This window comes from Carcharhinus amblyrhynchos, chromosome 20 (genome assembly GCF_965287045.1).
Source record: "Carcharhinus amblyrhynchos chromosome 20, sCarAmb.v2.hapA, whole genome shotgun sequence".
In the NCBI taxonomy this organism is placed as follows: Eukaryota; Metazoa; Chordata; class Chondrichthyes; order Carcharhiniformes; family Carcharhinidae; genus Carcharhinus; species Carcharhinus amblyrhynchos.
The window spans coordinates 16,220,470-16,238,450 of record NC_137343.1 but is presented as its reverse complement, the minus strand read 5'-3'; the positions used below and the strand labels follow the sequence as shown (position 1 = coordinate 16,238,450).

The 17,981-nt window shown below is 40.7% G+C and overlaps 1 protein-coding gene across 6 annotated transcripts in view; it reads left to right on the top strand.

The window, feature by feature from the left end:
- hectd4 (HECT domain E3 ubiquitin protein ligase 4) overlaps positions 1–17,231 on the top strand; it is a 268,508-nt gene extending 251,277 nt beyond the window's left edge. For all 6 annotated transcript variants that reach the window (XM_080208163.1, XM_080208164.1, XM_080208165.1 and 3 more), the window contains 7 exons: positions 2,249–2,404; positions 3,622–3,725; positions 5,178–5,399; positions 8,290–8,456; positions 10,555–10,750; positions 11,576–11,798; positions 13,248–17,231. In XM_080208163.1, the coding sequence (XP_080064289.1) occupies positions 2,249–2,404; positions 3,622–3,725; positions 5,178–5,399; positions 8,290–8,456; positions 10,555–10,750; positions 11,576–11,798; positions 13,248–13,384 (1,205 nt within the window). In that variant the 3' untranslated portion in view covers positions 13,385–17,231. The remainder of the gene's footprint in view (positions 1–2,248; positions 2,405–3,621; positions 3,726–5,177; positions 5,400–8,289; positions 8,457–10,554; positions 10,751–11,575; positions 11,799–13,247) is intronic.
- The last annotated feature ends 750 nt before the right edge of the window (positions 17,232–17,981 follow it).

Below are 17,981 nucleotides of genomic sequence, written 5' to 3'. Positions count from 1 at the left end.
ATTGAATATAAAAGTAGGGAGGTCTTGCTGCAGCTGTATAGGGCATTGGTGAGGCCGCAGCTGGAGTACTGTGTGCAGTTTTGGGCGCCGCACCTGCGCAGGGATATTTTGGCCCTGGAGGGAGTGCAGAGGAGGTTTACTAGGCTGATACCGGAGTTGAGGGGATTGAGCTATGAGGAGAGGCTGAATAAACTAGGCTTGTACTCGTTAGAGTTTAGAAGAATGAGGGGAGATCTCATTGAGACGTATAAGATGATGAATGGGATGGATAGGATAGAGGTGGAGAGACTCTTCCCGCTCAAAAAAGACAGTAGGACTAGGGGGCACAGCCTCAAGATAAAGGGGAGGCGGTTTAGAACGGAGTTGAGGAGGAACTTCTTCACTCAAAGGGTGGTGAATCTCTGGAATTCTCTGCCCGTTGAAGTGGTGGAGGCTGCCTCGCTAAATATTTTTAAGAAGCGGGTTGATGGGTTCTTGATAAGAGGGGGGATTAAGGGTTATGGGGAGAGGGCGGGAAAGTGGAACTGAGCCACAACAGATCAGCCATGATCTTATTGAATGGCGGGGCAGGCTCGAAGGGCTAGATGGCCTACTCCTGCTCCTATTTCTTATGTTCTTATGTTCTCTGAATCATCTTGATGTTCTGACATTGTGAGCAGCTGTTTTTTGATAGACTGTAAATGTGCCTCTGCAAAGGAAGTTGCGCTTTCCACAATAAGAATTTCTTGGGTGGCACAGTGGTGGTAGCACTGCTGCCTCATGTGTCTGGGACCCAGATTTAATTTTGACCCCAGGTGACTGTGGAATTTTACATTTTCTGTACATCAGTTTCTTCCGGATGCTCCGGTTTTCTCCAAAGATATGCAGGTTAGATTGATTGGCATGCTGAAGTGCTCCTTAGAGTCGGGGATTAGCAGGCTAAATATATGGGGTTATAGACATAGGGCCCAACTGATTGTTGTCAATGCAGACTTGATGGGCTGAATGGCCTCCTTCTGCACTTTAGGGATTCCATGATTCTGATTCCTCATCTTCATCAAGCCTTTTACAGTATTCTGCAATTTTATAGCATGTATGAACACTGATGTTTTGCACTAAAAGATCAAGTTGCTCATCTATAACATCAATGATATTAGCAGTCATCAGTTGTAATGTCTTTGAAAGTGCCAGATCAAGAGCTAACCATGCTAAAAAAAAACAGATACCGCCAGTTGCCTCTAGCTGACTTTTCTTATCAGTGGCTTTCTTTCCATTTGTCAGCATTTTGTTAGTAGAGTTCAGCCAAAAACCCTTCAGGGACATATGGAGCTTTCCCTCCCAATTTAACTGAATGTGAGCTGCGTTAAAGCAATAAGCGCCAGAGTTCAATGGAAACAATGTCCGTACCACATGACCCCCATGATTCAAATGATCTTGAAGCATATATGATCCTGAGGGAATTTGATTGGGTGGACACTAGGTAGATGTCTCCAATTGTGGGGGGAAATAGAACCAGGAGAATAGAACCGGCTTGAGAATGAGAGATCTACTGTTCAAGACGGAGTCAAGGAACTTTTTCTCTCAAAGGGTCGTTAATGGTGAAATTCTCTTCCCCTGAAAGCAGTAGAGCCTGGGTCAATGAATTCATTCAAGATGGAGTTAGATTTTTGATATACAAAGGGATTCAAGCGTTATGGGAGGAAGGAAAACAATGAATTGAGACCACAACCAGATCAGCCTGATCCTATTGAATGGCAAACCAGGCATGAGGTGCTGAATGGCCTTCTCCTACTCCGAAGGCCTATAAATATTTATTTTGAAAATTTTTAAATTTCAGTTTTATTGTGTTTATCTTCATTTTGAAGCAACATTTTGATTTTTTTCTAAACAATCACTGGTTACTCAGCATTTCAGTGACCGTTTAGAAAATAATTCCAGTTTGCTGGATGAGTAAATGCAGTTTTTGCCGCAGCCTAGCAGCTCCGACGCTGTTTTCTAAGGTTGTGTAGCCTTTTACACCTAAAATATAAATTAATTAACTTACTATTCTATTGTTTAGTATTTCAATGCAAATTGATTTTTTGAGTCATTAATGCATTCAAGTGTGCAAGAGACATAGACAACACCAGAAGCAAACTGAGACAATTACAGTAACTAAAAGGTATAGATTTTTTAGTGATTTGGTCTGAGCAGTGCCAATCGAGAATTACTAGTTTCTGTGCCATTTCAACTCACTGGCTTGGCCACCGTTTTCTTTAAATGATCATAGGTGAAATCCGTACATCAGAGAACACCTACTTCTGCCAGGCAGCTCGACAACTGGCATTAGTGCCTTCCTCCCAGCTCTGTGTTAAGTTGGCGAGCGGTGGGGACCCAACCTACGCATTTAATATTCGCTTCACTGGTGAAGAAGTACATGGAACAAGTAAGATACGGGCTCAGCGTTTTGTTATTAAAGTGCGAATTGCAGCTGCTGTGATGTATTTTAATATAAAACCTTGTTTCCCAAACCTCTCCCTCTCTTTCGCTTCTCCTTCACTGCCCTTTGCCTTTCTCTTCCCCCTCATTGTTTCTCTTCTCCCCTCTCAAGGTGTGGGCTTCAGCTGGAGTGCAGGTTCACAAGCAGTCACTGCTTTCCAGTCCTCCTTCAGCTGACCATTTTACACATTAGCTTGAGACAGGAAACGTTGACAAACTGTTTGACGTTGCCAAGCATTACAGCCAAGTCAGGTATTGTGGTCACCTTGCATCCTGCTTTAAATACCTTCCTGTAGCAGTGACTGAACAGTGGTCAGCAATGGGAAATTTATCTGATGTTTTTCCTCCCTATAGATCCAGTTGCTTGTCTGGCTCAGGTCAAGCTAATTCACAACAAAACAGAAATCGAACCCAATTTCTCTGAGTTTCTACTGCTTTGGGATACACTGGGTAGCATTTTGCTATCAAAGGAACTTGCATGCCCAGTTTGTATTCACAACCTAGATTGTAGAGAGTATACTTTGTCTACTTGTGATTGTAATTGATATGTGATCGGTTTTAAATGTGTCTGTGTAACTCTGTCATGCCCATCAATACTTGATTTAGTAGTACCTCCCTGGGAGAGAGTCTGGATACTTGCCTTCACAACCCAGAGAACAAAATGTATAAGCCACTATAATGCTGGAGAGAGTAAATATACTTTAATGTGCCTAAATCTCAGTTGAAAAATAAAGATATGGGTACTGAATGTGATATTTTGCTTAAATGGGGGAGAGTGTTGCTTTGAATTTTTTGTTAATGAAAAAGAAGCAAAAATTAAAAAACAAAAAGTTCAAAGCAACACTGTTTTTCTTCTGAGATCTGATTTTAACTTCAAAGTATCCTAGGGGGCAGGAGCAACTCCAGATTTCTTCCCCATTTATTGTCAGCATGGTTTAGTCGATAACATTTCCTGAGCTCGAGGGTTCTGGGGTTGGATTCCACTTCAGGAGCTCAATGTCTGTTGAAATTTCAGTGCAACCGTTTTGTGCTCCATTCTAAGGTGGTTATATTGCAGGTGAAATATTGCACATGTTTGCTCTGGTTACAATATGCCAGAGCATCCCCTGTCTCAAAGGGCTTTTTTTGTTTCTAGTGAATCAGTGTCTTTCGTTTGGATTCTAGGTGGATCGTTCCGACATTTCCTGTGGCAAGTGTGTAAAGAGTTACAGAGTTCAGCACTTTCCCTTCTTGTACCATGCCCGAGTTCAGCAGCCAACAGAAACAAGGTAATCGCTGCTGCAAATAGTCAGATATTTGAGGTTTGATGAGTTAGAGAGGAAAGTCAGTTCAGTTGGCGAGAGCATGGTGTGGACCTGACCCTGTACCAGCTGTGTGTTTTTGGAATGTTCCTTTTCTAATTGCCTAATTGTAATATCATGGCATAGACTCGTGGAGAGCCGTAGTTAACAACCCTTGGACAGCCCTTGCTGCATGTACAGAGAGATATGAGTTAACTTTGACATTCTCATCTACTTGTATGCATTGATTAATTCTCTAGAGATCCATTTCCAACTCAGGACTTAATGAGCTCGTTGACTGAGGTCGGGGTGATCTTAGTTTTTGATTGGAGTTAATGGTGACAAAGAGTTTGTAATTATTATTCTTCCCAGAATCCAGATATGATGATTCCAAATGCTCATCAGTGGTACAACAAATTGCTTAAAATATTCCGAAACTATCCCATCTTTGGGTTTACTCTTTTCTAATGAAAGGCCCATCTTAAGAAGTACACTCCCCCTTTCAGATGCTGACTGAGTTATTGTGTCTTACTGGGATTTTCTCTCTTCGGTTTCCAGTACCAACTCCTAATTTTTCTCTCTCTTCGTTTCATCCAGCAAATAAAAATGTTGATACATTTATCTTTTCTAAATAGATCGCTGCATTTACATCAAATCTTGGATTTACCAGAGTTATAATATAAAGTATCAGTTAACATTCTGTCATACGTTTACCAGATTTGAAATGATTAGAATTTTTGTTGGCATTATATATATAAAATATTTTGAAACTTTCAAAGAATATTCAGATTTTGAACACTTGCCTTTTTAAATCTAACTAATGGAAACAATTATTGTTTAAGTACCATTGGTCTTAGCCCATTCCCAGGACAGGGATGAACACTTCAGAAACACTGTCGGAACAATTAATTTGGTGGGATAGTTGGATTTGTCTATGTTCCAGTTGACAAATTGATTATTTCCTAAAGCAGTGCAGTAGAAAACCTTCACCCAAAAATTTGGATGGCATACATTTACAGCAACTGGGTATCCTGTCATATCAGAATGACCATTCTAAATTAAATGTTCAGGAAATGGAATTGGAGCTGTTTGGCCAACTGAGCTAAGATCAAAGCTCATACCTGTCCCTTGCCTGATGTCTATTTCTCATCAAGAGATAGTAGTTTTCTTTTCCCTCAATAACCCAATGGCACGGAGTTCAGTTGAAGCATTTCAGTCATTGCCCAGACTGAAACTGATGAATGCAACATACCTGTACCCTTCCGGATATGTGAAGTTCAATTACTCACTGAAAAGTTATTAAGCGATCAAAATAATAATAGAAAATAGAGTTAAAATAATTTGAGGCAATATGTCTATTCCTTGTGCAGTATTGTCTTAGGTTTTCAGATGAATTGCATTGTACATCTATCTTGTATCTGATCAAATACTTATTTTTAGGGCAAGCACATCCTGACTCCTGGCCCAATAACATATACAGAGGAACAGCTGCTACACTTCTTTGGGCAGTTACTTGGAATTGCTATCCGAGCAGATGTCCCACTCCCCCTTGATCTCCTCCCAACATTTTGGAAGACTCTGGTTGGAGAACCGTTGGACCCAGAGTGGGATCTGCAGGAAGTTGACATCTTGACATACAACTACATCAAGAAGTTTGAGACTGTAAGTCATTGAGCACCTGAGAGAGTTTGTATTTTAAGATTCGTTTTTTTCCCCTCCCCCACCAATTTTTGAAGGGTTTTGACTTTTGAAGGCTTGGATTCTACTTGTTCACGAATGTTGGGTATTTGGGGCAAAATTCCCTCACCCGTAAGGTTAAGGATGTACTAGTGGAGGGCATTCATTAGCGCATATAAAGAGACACTCATTGACACTGGGAGTGGGTTGTAGAGTTAGGAGCTACGTTTTTCTAATGTTTCACTTTGTGAATAAATTTCAAACTGAATAAATATTGATTCTGGTCTCCTTCCCTACCTGGCCGTCAGAAGTTTAACACCATCCTCCCTTCTATCATGAAATTTGGGGCTCTAGAGTGGGTTCACCCTCTCGTCAATGACCTACCCATTGGAGCTTGTTGATGGAGGACTGGGCTTCTGAATGTGGGGTGCGAGTCTCATCTACTTGTGTGCGTCAACAATTTTTTGGAGATCCTTTTCCAACACAGCACTTAGTGAAGCATCATCAGCGTATTAGAGCTCATTGACTGAGGTCAAAGTTTTTACTGGAGTTAATTGAATAGTTTATCATCCAATGAATAAATAAACTGTATTCCAACAGGGTGCTTTTTTCTAATCAGACAGAGCTTTGGAGCAAGGAAGATCAAGAAAAGAGTTGGAGTGATGATATAACCTTGTTTGACTCCTGTCTTAATCTCAAAAGAGTCTGTAATGGATACAAGAAGATGGGACCTACACTCAACATTCAGAAGGCCAAACTACTCCATCCAGCTTCAAGTGCACATGCCCTAGATTCATAAGCACCTGGAAAATACGAAACACTTTCAATACCTTAGAATTTATCTTTCACAGAAGGCTAACATTGACAAAGGCATTCACCATCACTTGAAATCTGCTGGTGCAGTCTTTGGCCACCTGAGGAAGTGAGTGTTTGAAGTCATATTGGAAGATGGTTGTGTTGTTGGAGATTAATTATCTCAATCCCAGGACATCACAGCAGGAGTTCTTCAGGGTACTGTTCTAGCCCCAGTCATCTTCAGCTGTTTTATCAATGACCATCCCTCCATCATTCAGTTGAAGTGGGGATGTTTGCTGATGGTTGCACAATGTTCAGTACCATTCGCAACTCCTCAGATGCTAAAACACTGCATATCCAAATGCAGCAAGACCTGAACAAAGTCCAGGCTTAGGCTGAGAAGTGGCAAGTAAAATCTCCAAGAGAGAATCTCACCATTGCATATTGTCGTTCAATAGCATCACTGTCGCTGAATCCCTTGCTATTAACATTTTGATGGTTACCTTTGACCAGAAACTGAACACAACTCACCATATAAATACCATGGCTACAAGAGCAAGTCTGAAACTACAAATCCTGTAGCAATTAAATCTCCTCCTGCCTTCCCAAAGCTTGTCTATCTACCATCCATAAGCAGGTTAGGGATGTAATGAAATATCCTCCTTTTGCTTGGATGTGCAGCTCCAACAACACTTAAGCTCAACACCATCCACAACATAGCCTCCTTGATTGGCACACTGTCCACAGACATTCACTCACTCCACCACTGACACACAGTGGCAGCAATGTGTACCATCGACAAAATGCGCGGTAGCTATTCACCAAAACTCCTTGGACAGCATCTTCCAAACCCATGACTGCTACCATTTAGAAGGACAATGACAGTACATACATGGGAACATCCCCACCAAGCCATCCCCCATCCTGACTTGGAAATATATCACCGCGCTTTCCCCCTTAGGTCAAAAGCATCATTACCGACATACAGTGGCAGCAGTGTGCACAGTCTACAAGATGCACTGCGCAACTCGCCAAACCTCCTCTAACGGCATCTTCCAAACCTGCAATCTCAATCACCTAGAAGGGCAAGGACAAATACTGGGACACCACCACCACTGCAAGTTCCCTCCAAGTCACACACCATCCTGACTTGGTGTCATACCACCAGTCTCACTGTCACTGGGTCAAAAATCCTTGAACTCCCTCAAACAGCACTGCGAGTGTGCCTCTAACACACGGTCTGCAGTGATTCAAGAAGGGAGTTCACCATCACCTTTTCAAAGGCACTTAAGGGTGAAGAATAAATGCTGGCCAAGCCAGTGACGTCTACATCCCAAGAATTAATAAAATAAAAAGATCAACATTGAAACCAAATGGTTTACCATGCAGTCATGACCCATTCTTTACTGTTCAGAGCTAAATTATGAACAGTAGGAGGCAGCTCAGATCATCATCTGCAGAAGATCTCTCATATTATGTGGTAGGACAGATACACCGACATCAATGTCCACTCTCAAACAGGCAGCACGAGCATCAAGGCTATGATCATCCCCTATTAGCTTTGTTGGGTTGGTTATGTAATTCAGATGTCAAACCCCAGGCTCCCAAAGCAGGTAATCCTCTCCCAGCTCAGTCAAGGCAGTCACACCAGCTGAGGACAGAAGAAGCACTTCATGGATTTGGGAAAACCAACATGAAGAAATGCAGTACGTCTGCCTTGGACGCTGCAGAGTTTGTTGGAAGAATCCCAGCATTCAGAAACCCAACTAGGACAAAATGAGGAGGAAAAGCAAAAGTGGCAAAAAGAACATGGCATGATCCGAACTGATAACCAGATGTCTCACATGACAACAAAGGACCAACTACTTTACAATCTGCAGGTCCTGAACAGCCTCATTAGCCGTCTTTGGATTTGGAAGACAAAGTCATCCTTAGTAGAGAGGGATAGACAATAACTCTCTGGAGGTTTTGGGTCTTTTGATTAAGGATCCTAGATTTGCATTTAATATTGGGATAATTAGTTAAATGTAGTGCGACATGGACTGTTCTATGATTCTTCATGTGATTCTTATGGTTCCAGGTTAATAATGAGACAGAACTTGAGGCACTGTGTGCAGAAGTAACATCACATCACTTAACCACAGAGAGCCCTGAATCTCCCAACAAACCCTGTTGTAAATTCAGTTACATCACCATGACAGGCGAGGAAGTGGAACTATGTCCTGGAGGCAGGAATATCACTGTTACGTAAGTAAACGATAAGTATACATTTTCCTTCTCTGCTAAGCCTACTGTCGCGTGATTAAAATATTAATATTCCACCAATCCTGCAAAATGAGAAAATGAAAAACTTACTGTGCAAGTTTGCCTTTTACTATAATTTAAGAGCAGTACTAAAAGTTGAGGCTAAGGGCATTAAGAGTCATAGAATCCCTACAGTGCAGAAGGAGGCCTTTCGGCCCATCGAGCTTGCACCAGCAACAAACTCATCCAGGTCCAATCCTCGTAACACCATATATTTACCCTGCTAATCTCCCTGACACTGAGGTGCAATTTAGCATGGCCAATCAACCTAACCCGCACATCTTTGGACTGTGGGAGGAAACCAGAGCACCCGGAGGAAACCCACACAGACTCTGGCATTGTGAGGCAGCAGCGCTAACCACTGTTTCACTGTGCCACCCCAGGCAAATTAGGAAAGATGGATAGGAATTAAAGGAGAATGTAAAATAACCTTTTGGGACTGGATTTTGTGGCAATGAGCAAAATAGAAAATTGTTCCCAAAGTCTGAAATGTTTTTAGTAGGGAAGGATATGTTTTGTTTCTTTCCCATCAGCTTGTCAATCGCACTGCATTGTATTTTAGGCTGAATGCTATCCAGTAACTTACCCCAAGATCTTAGACAATGGCAATACACTTTTATATAGTGTCTGTAACATCATAAAATGTTCGAGTCACTTCAAAGGAGCAAACGTCAATCAAAATTTGACACCAACCAATTAAGGTATCCAGAAACTTGGGCAAAGTAGTAGCGGTTGGATTAGCCTTGTAAGTATATCATTAGCTCAATAATGCACATCATTTAGAGGAAAAGAATGAGCAGAAAGGTATTCCCCCAAATTCCATTAATAATTGGCATTGCATTGAGTCAAACAGTTCAAGGTGTCTTGGAAAGTACAATCGGTGTCCATTTGGGAAGAAATAAGCAAATTGGTTTGTCACATCTGTTGAGAGCACAGCTGATGGTAAATACCAGCTTATTCCAAATCCCAGAAAGGAAACTTGAAACAACTACTCGCAACTGTATTTTGCAATTTGATATAAGGTGAGGAAAGATTTGAAATCCAGAGAACAGACGTTTTATGTTGATAAATAAAACAAATATTTATTAAGAAATAAGATAAACAAAAACAAAAAATGCTGGAAAATTTCAGCAGGTCTGACCACATCTGTGGAGAGAGAATAGAGCCAACATTTCAAGTCTGGATGACCCTTCATCAGAGCTGACTCATCACCCATACACAACCTTGGCTCTGTTCTCTCCACAGATGTTGTCAGAACACTGAGATTGTCTGAGATTCACCAGCATCCGCAGTATTTTGCTTCTAACAATAAAATTAAACTAGAAGCACCCTTAACTCAGGCTGTACACAGTATCTCTAACTTCACCCAGTTCCAAACACCTTTATTTTACTACCATCAGAGTTATTTCTCCCCAAGCATTGCATGACGTTTTATAGATCTTTCCAAACTATTAACAACAAAATCGAGTAACTGTTACCTCAACAGGCAATGATATGTCTTTGGGGTTTGCATGCTTCTGAGATAAAACAAGCAGTTGGTTTCTCAAGACTTGACTTACTGAAAGTTAACAGCTATTGACTAATCAAAAGCACTAGTTCAATTATCATAACCAAATTGTCCATGTCTTAAGCAGCTTAAACTTTCCAATGGTTTTTAAAAACCACATAGCTAGCAGAGAGCATTCCAATGTATTGGATTTTCCTGACACATCTGATCGCAGTCCAGGTTTTTGTGTTAGAAAGTTCTTATTTGAGTGAACGAGGATACAATGTAGCTCAGCTATGATACCCACAGCCCTAACATCCAACAGTGCTCTAGATTAAGAGGAAAACTTTCTTATAAGAGGGGATAAATTGAGAAAGAAAAGCTTTTTTAAGGAAAGACGGAACAAGTTGGGGAGCCAGTCTTAACTGCTACAACCTCTTTCAACCCTATACCTTCCTACCTATACTGTGTTCATGCAAAGTGTTGAGCAACTGGCATATCACTTGTTTCATTACGTCATGCATTAAGCCCCAGTGTTGATTTCATTTTGTACAGGTGGGAAAATAAAGATGCGTATGCATCAGCAATCCGCAATCTGAGGCTGCAAGAGATTGAGAACACTGACTGCATGACCGCAGTGCGTGCAGGCCTTGGCTCTATCATTCCCTTACAACTTCTGACACTGCCAACACCACTGGAAATGGAGCTGAGGACATGTGGCCTGCCCTACATCAACCTGGAGTTTCTAAAGGTACTCAGCATTCATGAAGTTCATGAAACTAGTCCTAGAAACCATTTGATCATCACTGCACCTCACCTTCCTATAAATGTGTCTTACTGCAGCATGTTATTCAAAATCGTCCAGTTTATACAGCAGAGGGATTTAGAGATCAGCAGCACAGCATTACTTACAGCAAATGTGATTTTACTGTTCTGTGTGAAATTCTGTACCACCAGAGATGACATTGTAGCATAAATGTGTGCAGTCATTTGTTTTTCGAATGTTCATTGAAACGGAGAATGCTGCAATTGCCGACTGTTAACCAAGCACCTTTTGTGTTGCCTGATGCCTTGCATTTGCTTAACTACATGGCCAGCTGATTAACTGGAATTTGGTCTTACAAGGTAGAAATGTACTGTACCTCTGCTTCCTAGTACTGTTCAAAACTAAAACTAGATGCTGGTTAGTCAAACTGGGAATGTGGAATTTGCAAGATCAGCCATTCCCAATAATCGCTGAGCTTGTGTGTCCAGTTCCACTCCAGTCAGAGGCACTATAATTCTGAGTTGAATGTAGGTTTGGGCAGAAAACATTTACTGACTGTAAGAGCAGCTTTCCCAGTTAGTGAAAGAGGAAAAGAACATTTGAACTCTAAAGCACATGAGAAATGATTTCTCAGTCCAACCCATACTGGAAAAATTGCTGACATTTATTATATTTTCCTTCATTGTTCTGTATTTTTTTGGCTATGGTAAATTGTTTATGAAGAAAAAGTTGCTGATAGAATATATTGTTTTTGTAGTGTCAAATATGTGCATGTCTGTAACTTTTTGTTTTGCCCCTGCTCCCACTCAGGCTCACACCATGTACCAGGTGGGACTCATGGAGACTGACCAGCATATTGAATTCTTCTGGACAGCATTAGAGCTGTTCACTCAGGAGGAACTCTGCAAATTCATCAAATTTGCCTGCAATCAGGAACGAATACCATTCACCTGTCCTTGCAAAGACGGAGGCCCAGATACCGCCCACGTTCCGCCGTATCCCATGAAGATCGCCCCTCCTGACGGAGCTGCAGGTAACCTGAGGATTGTGTGTTTCCTTCTGGTAATATCATGGTTGTCAGGCCATTCAGCTTCATAGCAGCATTTGAAACCGTTTGTCATATTGGTGAATATTTTATACTTTGCCCCTTCTGTCCCCTGTTTCCCACACCATGCACCAGCACAGATGATAGAAATACAGTCTCCCTTCCAATGGCACCACTGTAGGCTAGAGGCTGGTTCGCTTTCCAGATTATCATCATCTGTGAAAAAGCACTTTGCTGTTCTACCTGAGAGTGTAATTGACATTGTAAACTGAAGACTCAGCTGGATTCTCTCTCTCTCTAACACTGTATGCCAGTGACATTTGTGAAGCAATAATTGGGGTTAGAAATCTATCCTGAAAAAGAGAAATTCAGTTTCGCAGGAACAATGTAATGTTGTTTCAACATACGTTTAGGAAAGGACAAAAATATGTATCAAAGAGCTGGATAGGATCTGAATGATGGTATTTAATTTTAAATATTTTAAGCACAATTGGGGAGAGAATAGAACAAAGAAAATTACAGCACAGGAATAGACCTTTCGGCCCTCCAAGCCTGCACTGACCATACTTAAAGAACTTTTCAGTCTAGTCACGTGTGAGCAGTAATGATTCAAAACACACCAATTAACTGATGTTATCCACAACCTAGCTTGAGCTGTACCACTGTGAAATGAGGCAAAAGCACTTTCCACTAGAGAAGTAACAATTAGAATCAAACTTTCCTAGCAAGTGGTTTGAGAACAGTCTTTGTTGGTAGCAGACTCACTGCTCAGTTTCCTAACCAAAATAAGTGAATGATGTACAAGAATTTGCATGAAAAATATTTCATAAACAGCCTGGGGGTTTTGAACATTCAGATGGTAAATGGAATGTGGAACTGAGTAAGAAGTCTCACAACACCAGGTTAAAGTCCAACAGAATTATTTGGTAGCAAAGGTGGCTTTTGCTACCAAATAAACCTGGTGTTGTGAGACTTCTTACTGTGTTTACCCCAATCCAACACTGGCATCTCCACATCATGTGGAACTGAGCCAGACTAGCCAAGAAGGCTCAAGGCCAATTTCTAATCCCTGCTGAGTTTCTCATCATAGTTGTACAAATGCTGAAATTTAACATGGCATCTCTCACCTGAGAGGGGGCAGCGCCAGTCAGGGTTCCCAGGCCTAACGGCTACACAATAGCATACAGAAAACAGATTAAAAATCGAGTTGGGCTTGACTGTGTTGTGACCAGTGGCTGAGAAGTCTTTTGAAGTGTAACATTGTAAGTTGCACACTGAATTTGCTACCCAAGGAGCCATACCCAAGACAGAGGGAATCTCATCTTCAAAAGTAGAGCTTATTGCCAGAGAATAAAGAATGAATGGTTAATAACAATAACAAATGAGGAAATTATAGAAATTAGTGTAATTTGTTGTTGTTTCTCATTTCATGTTCAGGTTCACCAGATTCTCGATATATCAGGGTGGAAACCTGTATGTTTATGATCAAACTTCCTCAGTATTCCTCACTTGACATCATGTTGGAAAAGCTCCGCTATGCCATCCACTACCGTGAAGACCCTCTCAGCGGCTGAACAGGACACAACTTGAATTCCCAGATCCTTTTGCAACAAACAGCGATGCGAGGACTTCCTTGACCCTACTTTTAAGAAAAGGAATTGAGGTGGAAGTGCAGATGGAATCTGTGCCACAGTTGGGAGCTTCTGTCCTGAACCCGTCACGAGCAAAATGCTTCCATGCTGGTGCAAACTTTCTTTTTGTAAATTTCCATTTCTATTTACGGACTGAGAATGCTGTGTTGCTGTCTTCTCAGCTATTCCAAGAGCGTACGGTGCTTTTACCACTTCAGCGGTGTATGTTACTGTACCTTTAAAACACAAACACTTGTGGTCAAGCAGGATAATAGTTCATTGTAGGATATAACTGTTTTTATACTCTCGTGATCTTAACTTTGGAGCAGCATTTTATCCTTCATGTTCTGACTGGAGAAAAAAACTTTTTCTTGTGCGCAAGTGCACACATGGGGATATTGTCCAAAATTAGACACATCTTCTCTTCCAGATAAGTTTTGGCTTCTAAATATCAAGTAACCACTTGTGTGCACACGTGTGCTACAGAATTGAAGTGCTCCAAAGTTAACGTGTTGTGATCATCAGTGTACGGAAGGCATACCTCCACCTATTGGCAATGAACCTTTTAGTTGTAAGTGGATTTATGTGAATCATGTGACCCAACCTTCCCTTTTCTCTTTTCCTTCTTCCCAAAAAGATAAGGTTGAGAGTACTTCTGGTATACTGATTGGATCAGCATGTTAACAGATGCCTTCTTTGCCATCAGGACTCTCTCAGCTGTCTCCTTAATTCATTTTGTAGGATTTTGTCATGCTGACTGGAAATTCTTGTCCTCAAAATATTTTCTTTGAGGTATTGAGGAAGATGGTAATGTAACCAGGAGCCTTGATTTGGAGCTGGGGGTAAATGAATTTATTGGATATCTCACTTCCTGCTGACAAGCTATTCTCGATGTGGACCATAACTCAGCAGAACTTGATAATAAGAGTGGGAGTGGGTAATATTGAGACAGTTATCTGGAAAGTTATTTTGTGCTAGAGATCATTTCTGATAATGATTGCAGATTTAGTTCAGAATCTTTATTTTCCCGCTTGGTTCTTCAGATTGCACTTTGTTCCCATTTGAGTGGATGGACAGGGCCTGTGAGTATGGCCTACAATTGCTTCCAACCACCAGTATATTTTTCTCTCGCTCGCTAAAGTGCCTGGTCTCTGGCTGAGTGAGACGCTGTTGCATCACAAACCACAACCCTAAACCACTCCATCACCAATCCAGTCCCCTTGACTCATTTTGAGTTTCCTATATTAAAGCTGAAACGCAAGCAGTAATAATGAGCCCTAATTAAATAAAACTATCTTGCTGTAGATTTGATATGAAAATAGCCTGAGTTGCATAGTAAGATTCTGCACAGCCCATTGCACAAGTTTTCATCTTTTTTATTTTGTAACTCAAGTAGTGAGATTCAGCAAGTTAAGTTTTACTTTACAGCCATTTTTGAAACGTTCAACATAGTCTTTTACACAGCTCAACAATGCATGAAAGCTGTAAAACACACAGCAGTAAATTGGTTAACTACTTTGTAAAATGTGACCCTTGCCCTATGCTTCTGAAGATCTTGAAGTATACTGCCCGAAGAGTCACCTGAAAAGACACCATGGCTTGGTGCCCTCATTTTAGCCCAGTCATTTGTGGACAAAAGGCATTGTTAGCACAGTCAGAAGGAGCAAGTAAGCTGCAAGGTCAAAAATATGTAAATAGTGTGCAAGTGATATAGTGGGACACAACCCTGGTTCTGGGTGGTAGCATCACTGCTATCTAGTCTGCAGTGAAGATATAACCATAGAGTTTACAAGCTGTGGTTCCAGATTAAATGGTTGTAATTGCTTTGAATATCTGAACAGTCTCAAATTTGTGATGAGCACATCAGTAGTAAATGCACAGAAGATGACTGTGCAGTTTGAAGGCACATTCAGAGCAAAGCTGTTTATGTTAAAACTTTCTGCCCACATTTTAAGTTCCCAACCTTGACCTTGGCAGAGTATAATGAATGTACCACATGTATACATATGTTTGTTAATTGTGTATATTTTCCAGAGGAAACAAAGATTTGTGCAAATTCTTTCTCTCCAACAGCTTAAGGCCACAGGTGTAAATCCACAACATTTTATTGTATTAGTATAGTCTGATCACCAAGCTTGTAAAAATGATCAGCAGACACTAAGAGTTAGCATAAATTTGGAACTAAGCTGGAAGCCAGCAGAACCTTGATCTCTTACAGCACCTTGTAACATTGTCCCTGGCATTTTGTGATTTCCTGAGTGAGAACTATGTAATTGAGATGGGAAAGTTCATGTACCTCAAGTGCATTTAGATAATACAAATTGGTATTAATGATCCCTAGCACCTTGTTTAAAAAGTAGCCAGTTCTTCAGTATGTTTTAATACTCATTTTCACAGCCTATTTTCTATTAGCTTTACAAAGAATGAGATTTTTATGTCCAAGTATCCCAATATTCATTAACTTATATTTATCAAGAAAGCCCTTATCACTGGAACGAAATACCTAAAACACTAGCTTTTAAAAAATTTCTGGTATTAATCAGGAGCAATTTTATGGAATTGAAGAGCTGAGGTCACAGAACTGTTTGGGCACATGATTCTACCATTTTTTTGGAATGATGTTAGCGTTGGGCATCAAACACACAAGGTCGGAGAGGCCAGAACAAGGATATTGGCCAGGGCTATGAACTTGGGAGTGTTGCTGGATTTATCCTAACCCTTTGCAATGCAGGAGATTTGACAGGTCTGAAAGCTTGTGGTATGAGGCTCAAGGAACACAGAACCTCTAGCTACATAATGTGTAATATAAACTATCATAGGGTGTAGAGTGTATATTTTTTTCTTTTGCTGTGCAATGGTCAGATAGCCTGCAAGTATATATAAGTGAAGGGCCTGCTTAATAACTGAGTGAATGAAGGTTTTGTGTAATTAGTTATTTGGCAGACAAAGAGTGCATTGACCCACTGCCAGTGTCTGTGCTGGGAGTTTATTTTTGTGCTTGCACATTTTATAATTAAATCATACACACAACCACAGGGTAATCTTTGATCCACTGTACACCTACAAACTTCAGTTATGTTGAATTATATTTTGCTGTGAAATGATCAATTTGTTCACTCTGGTTTGAGTGCAGTGAAATGGGAGTGTTTCAGCCACATCTGTGACCAAAATTCAACTGACTGAAAATATACAGGAACAAGGTTTTTAAAGCTCATTTATTTTCAGCAGAACTGTTAGATATGCCCCTATAATATACAATTAACTTTGGCTTGCATTGTATGACAAAGTATAAAGGGTGTGGAACCTTTGATATTAGCAAAACTGGTTTAAGTGTCAGGCCAGAGCAGAAGAATTTAGTTTTTGTCACATGACCAGCTCAGTTGCATTGGTTGAGTACAGCAATGAACACATCCAGTTATTTTTAAACAAATGTATCATATTGTTGCTTAAACAATCCTCTCCTGCCCCAAAAGAGAAGTCAACACCAGTGTGGATCTGGCTCTTTGTCCTTGCCTTGTTAGAGTGGTGTGGTGCTGGCTGTGGTAATGTTAATCTGCTGCTACAACTGCTCCATTTTACTGAGAGCAACCAGATAAACTTTAAAATAAAAGGACATATCAACATACAGGTGTTAATGTGCTCTGTACAGTCATTGATGTATATTTATTGCAATTATTTATGAATGCATCTTTAAACAAATCATCTGTATTGTTGATCTAGTCTGCATTGGTACCTAAAGCAGTGATGTATGAATGGGAATTACATTCATATTAAAAAGAGTTGAAACCGAGTGCCTTAAGTTGTCTTTATTCCTTTTGAATCTCAAGCTGCATCTTGGTTACTGAAGGTCTCAAGTCTTTTCAGTAGAAAATAACAATTTCACTTTTTTAAAATAGTGTAACATCTTGCACGCTTAGCCCACAGCACTAGTCTGTATAGCACACTTCCAATTTGTTCCAAATAATAAGTGATATCTCCATCAATGTTACTGCTGGTGATTGATAGATTTAATTTAAAAAGAAACAGATGATCTGATGATATTTCCTCTGGTCATGCACTGACACATCTTCCAGAATTCTTAGATGGCTGCAGGATTTATCCATTTGACTCACCACCTCACATCAAGCAGCTGCTCCTCTGGGTTACACAGACTTCCCTAGAGCAGTTTTGTCAATCTCACATGGCTTCCTCAGCTTCTCTTCTCCCCGCCCCTCCCCAATGCAACCTTACATTCAGGTAGAAATGCTAATTAGCTATCCTTGATGCCCAATTCTGAGCTTAGCAATGAAATGGACAATTTACAGTACAACTACCTCAAAAGCAAAAATACCTTGCACCTAGAGATCAAAAGGAAGACTTGACAGTATCCATGGAGATGACAGTGCCTTTTCAGACCTGAAATGGGGTAGAAATGAGATTCATTGGTGAGAGAAGCAGAAGCCAAATATAGGTCAGGGACAAGGGGAAGCTCCAGGTGAGAGTGACAGGTCATGGACACAAGATAAGCATGTTAAGGACTAAGGGGCTAATAATGACAAAG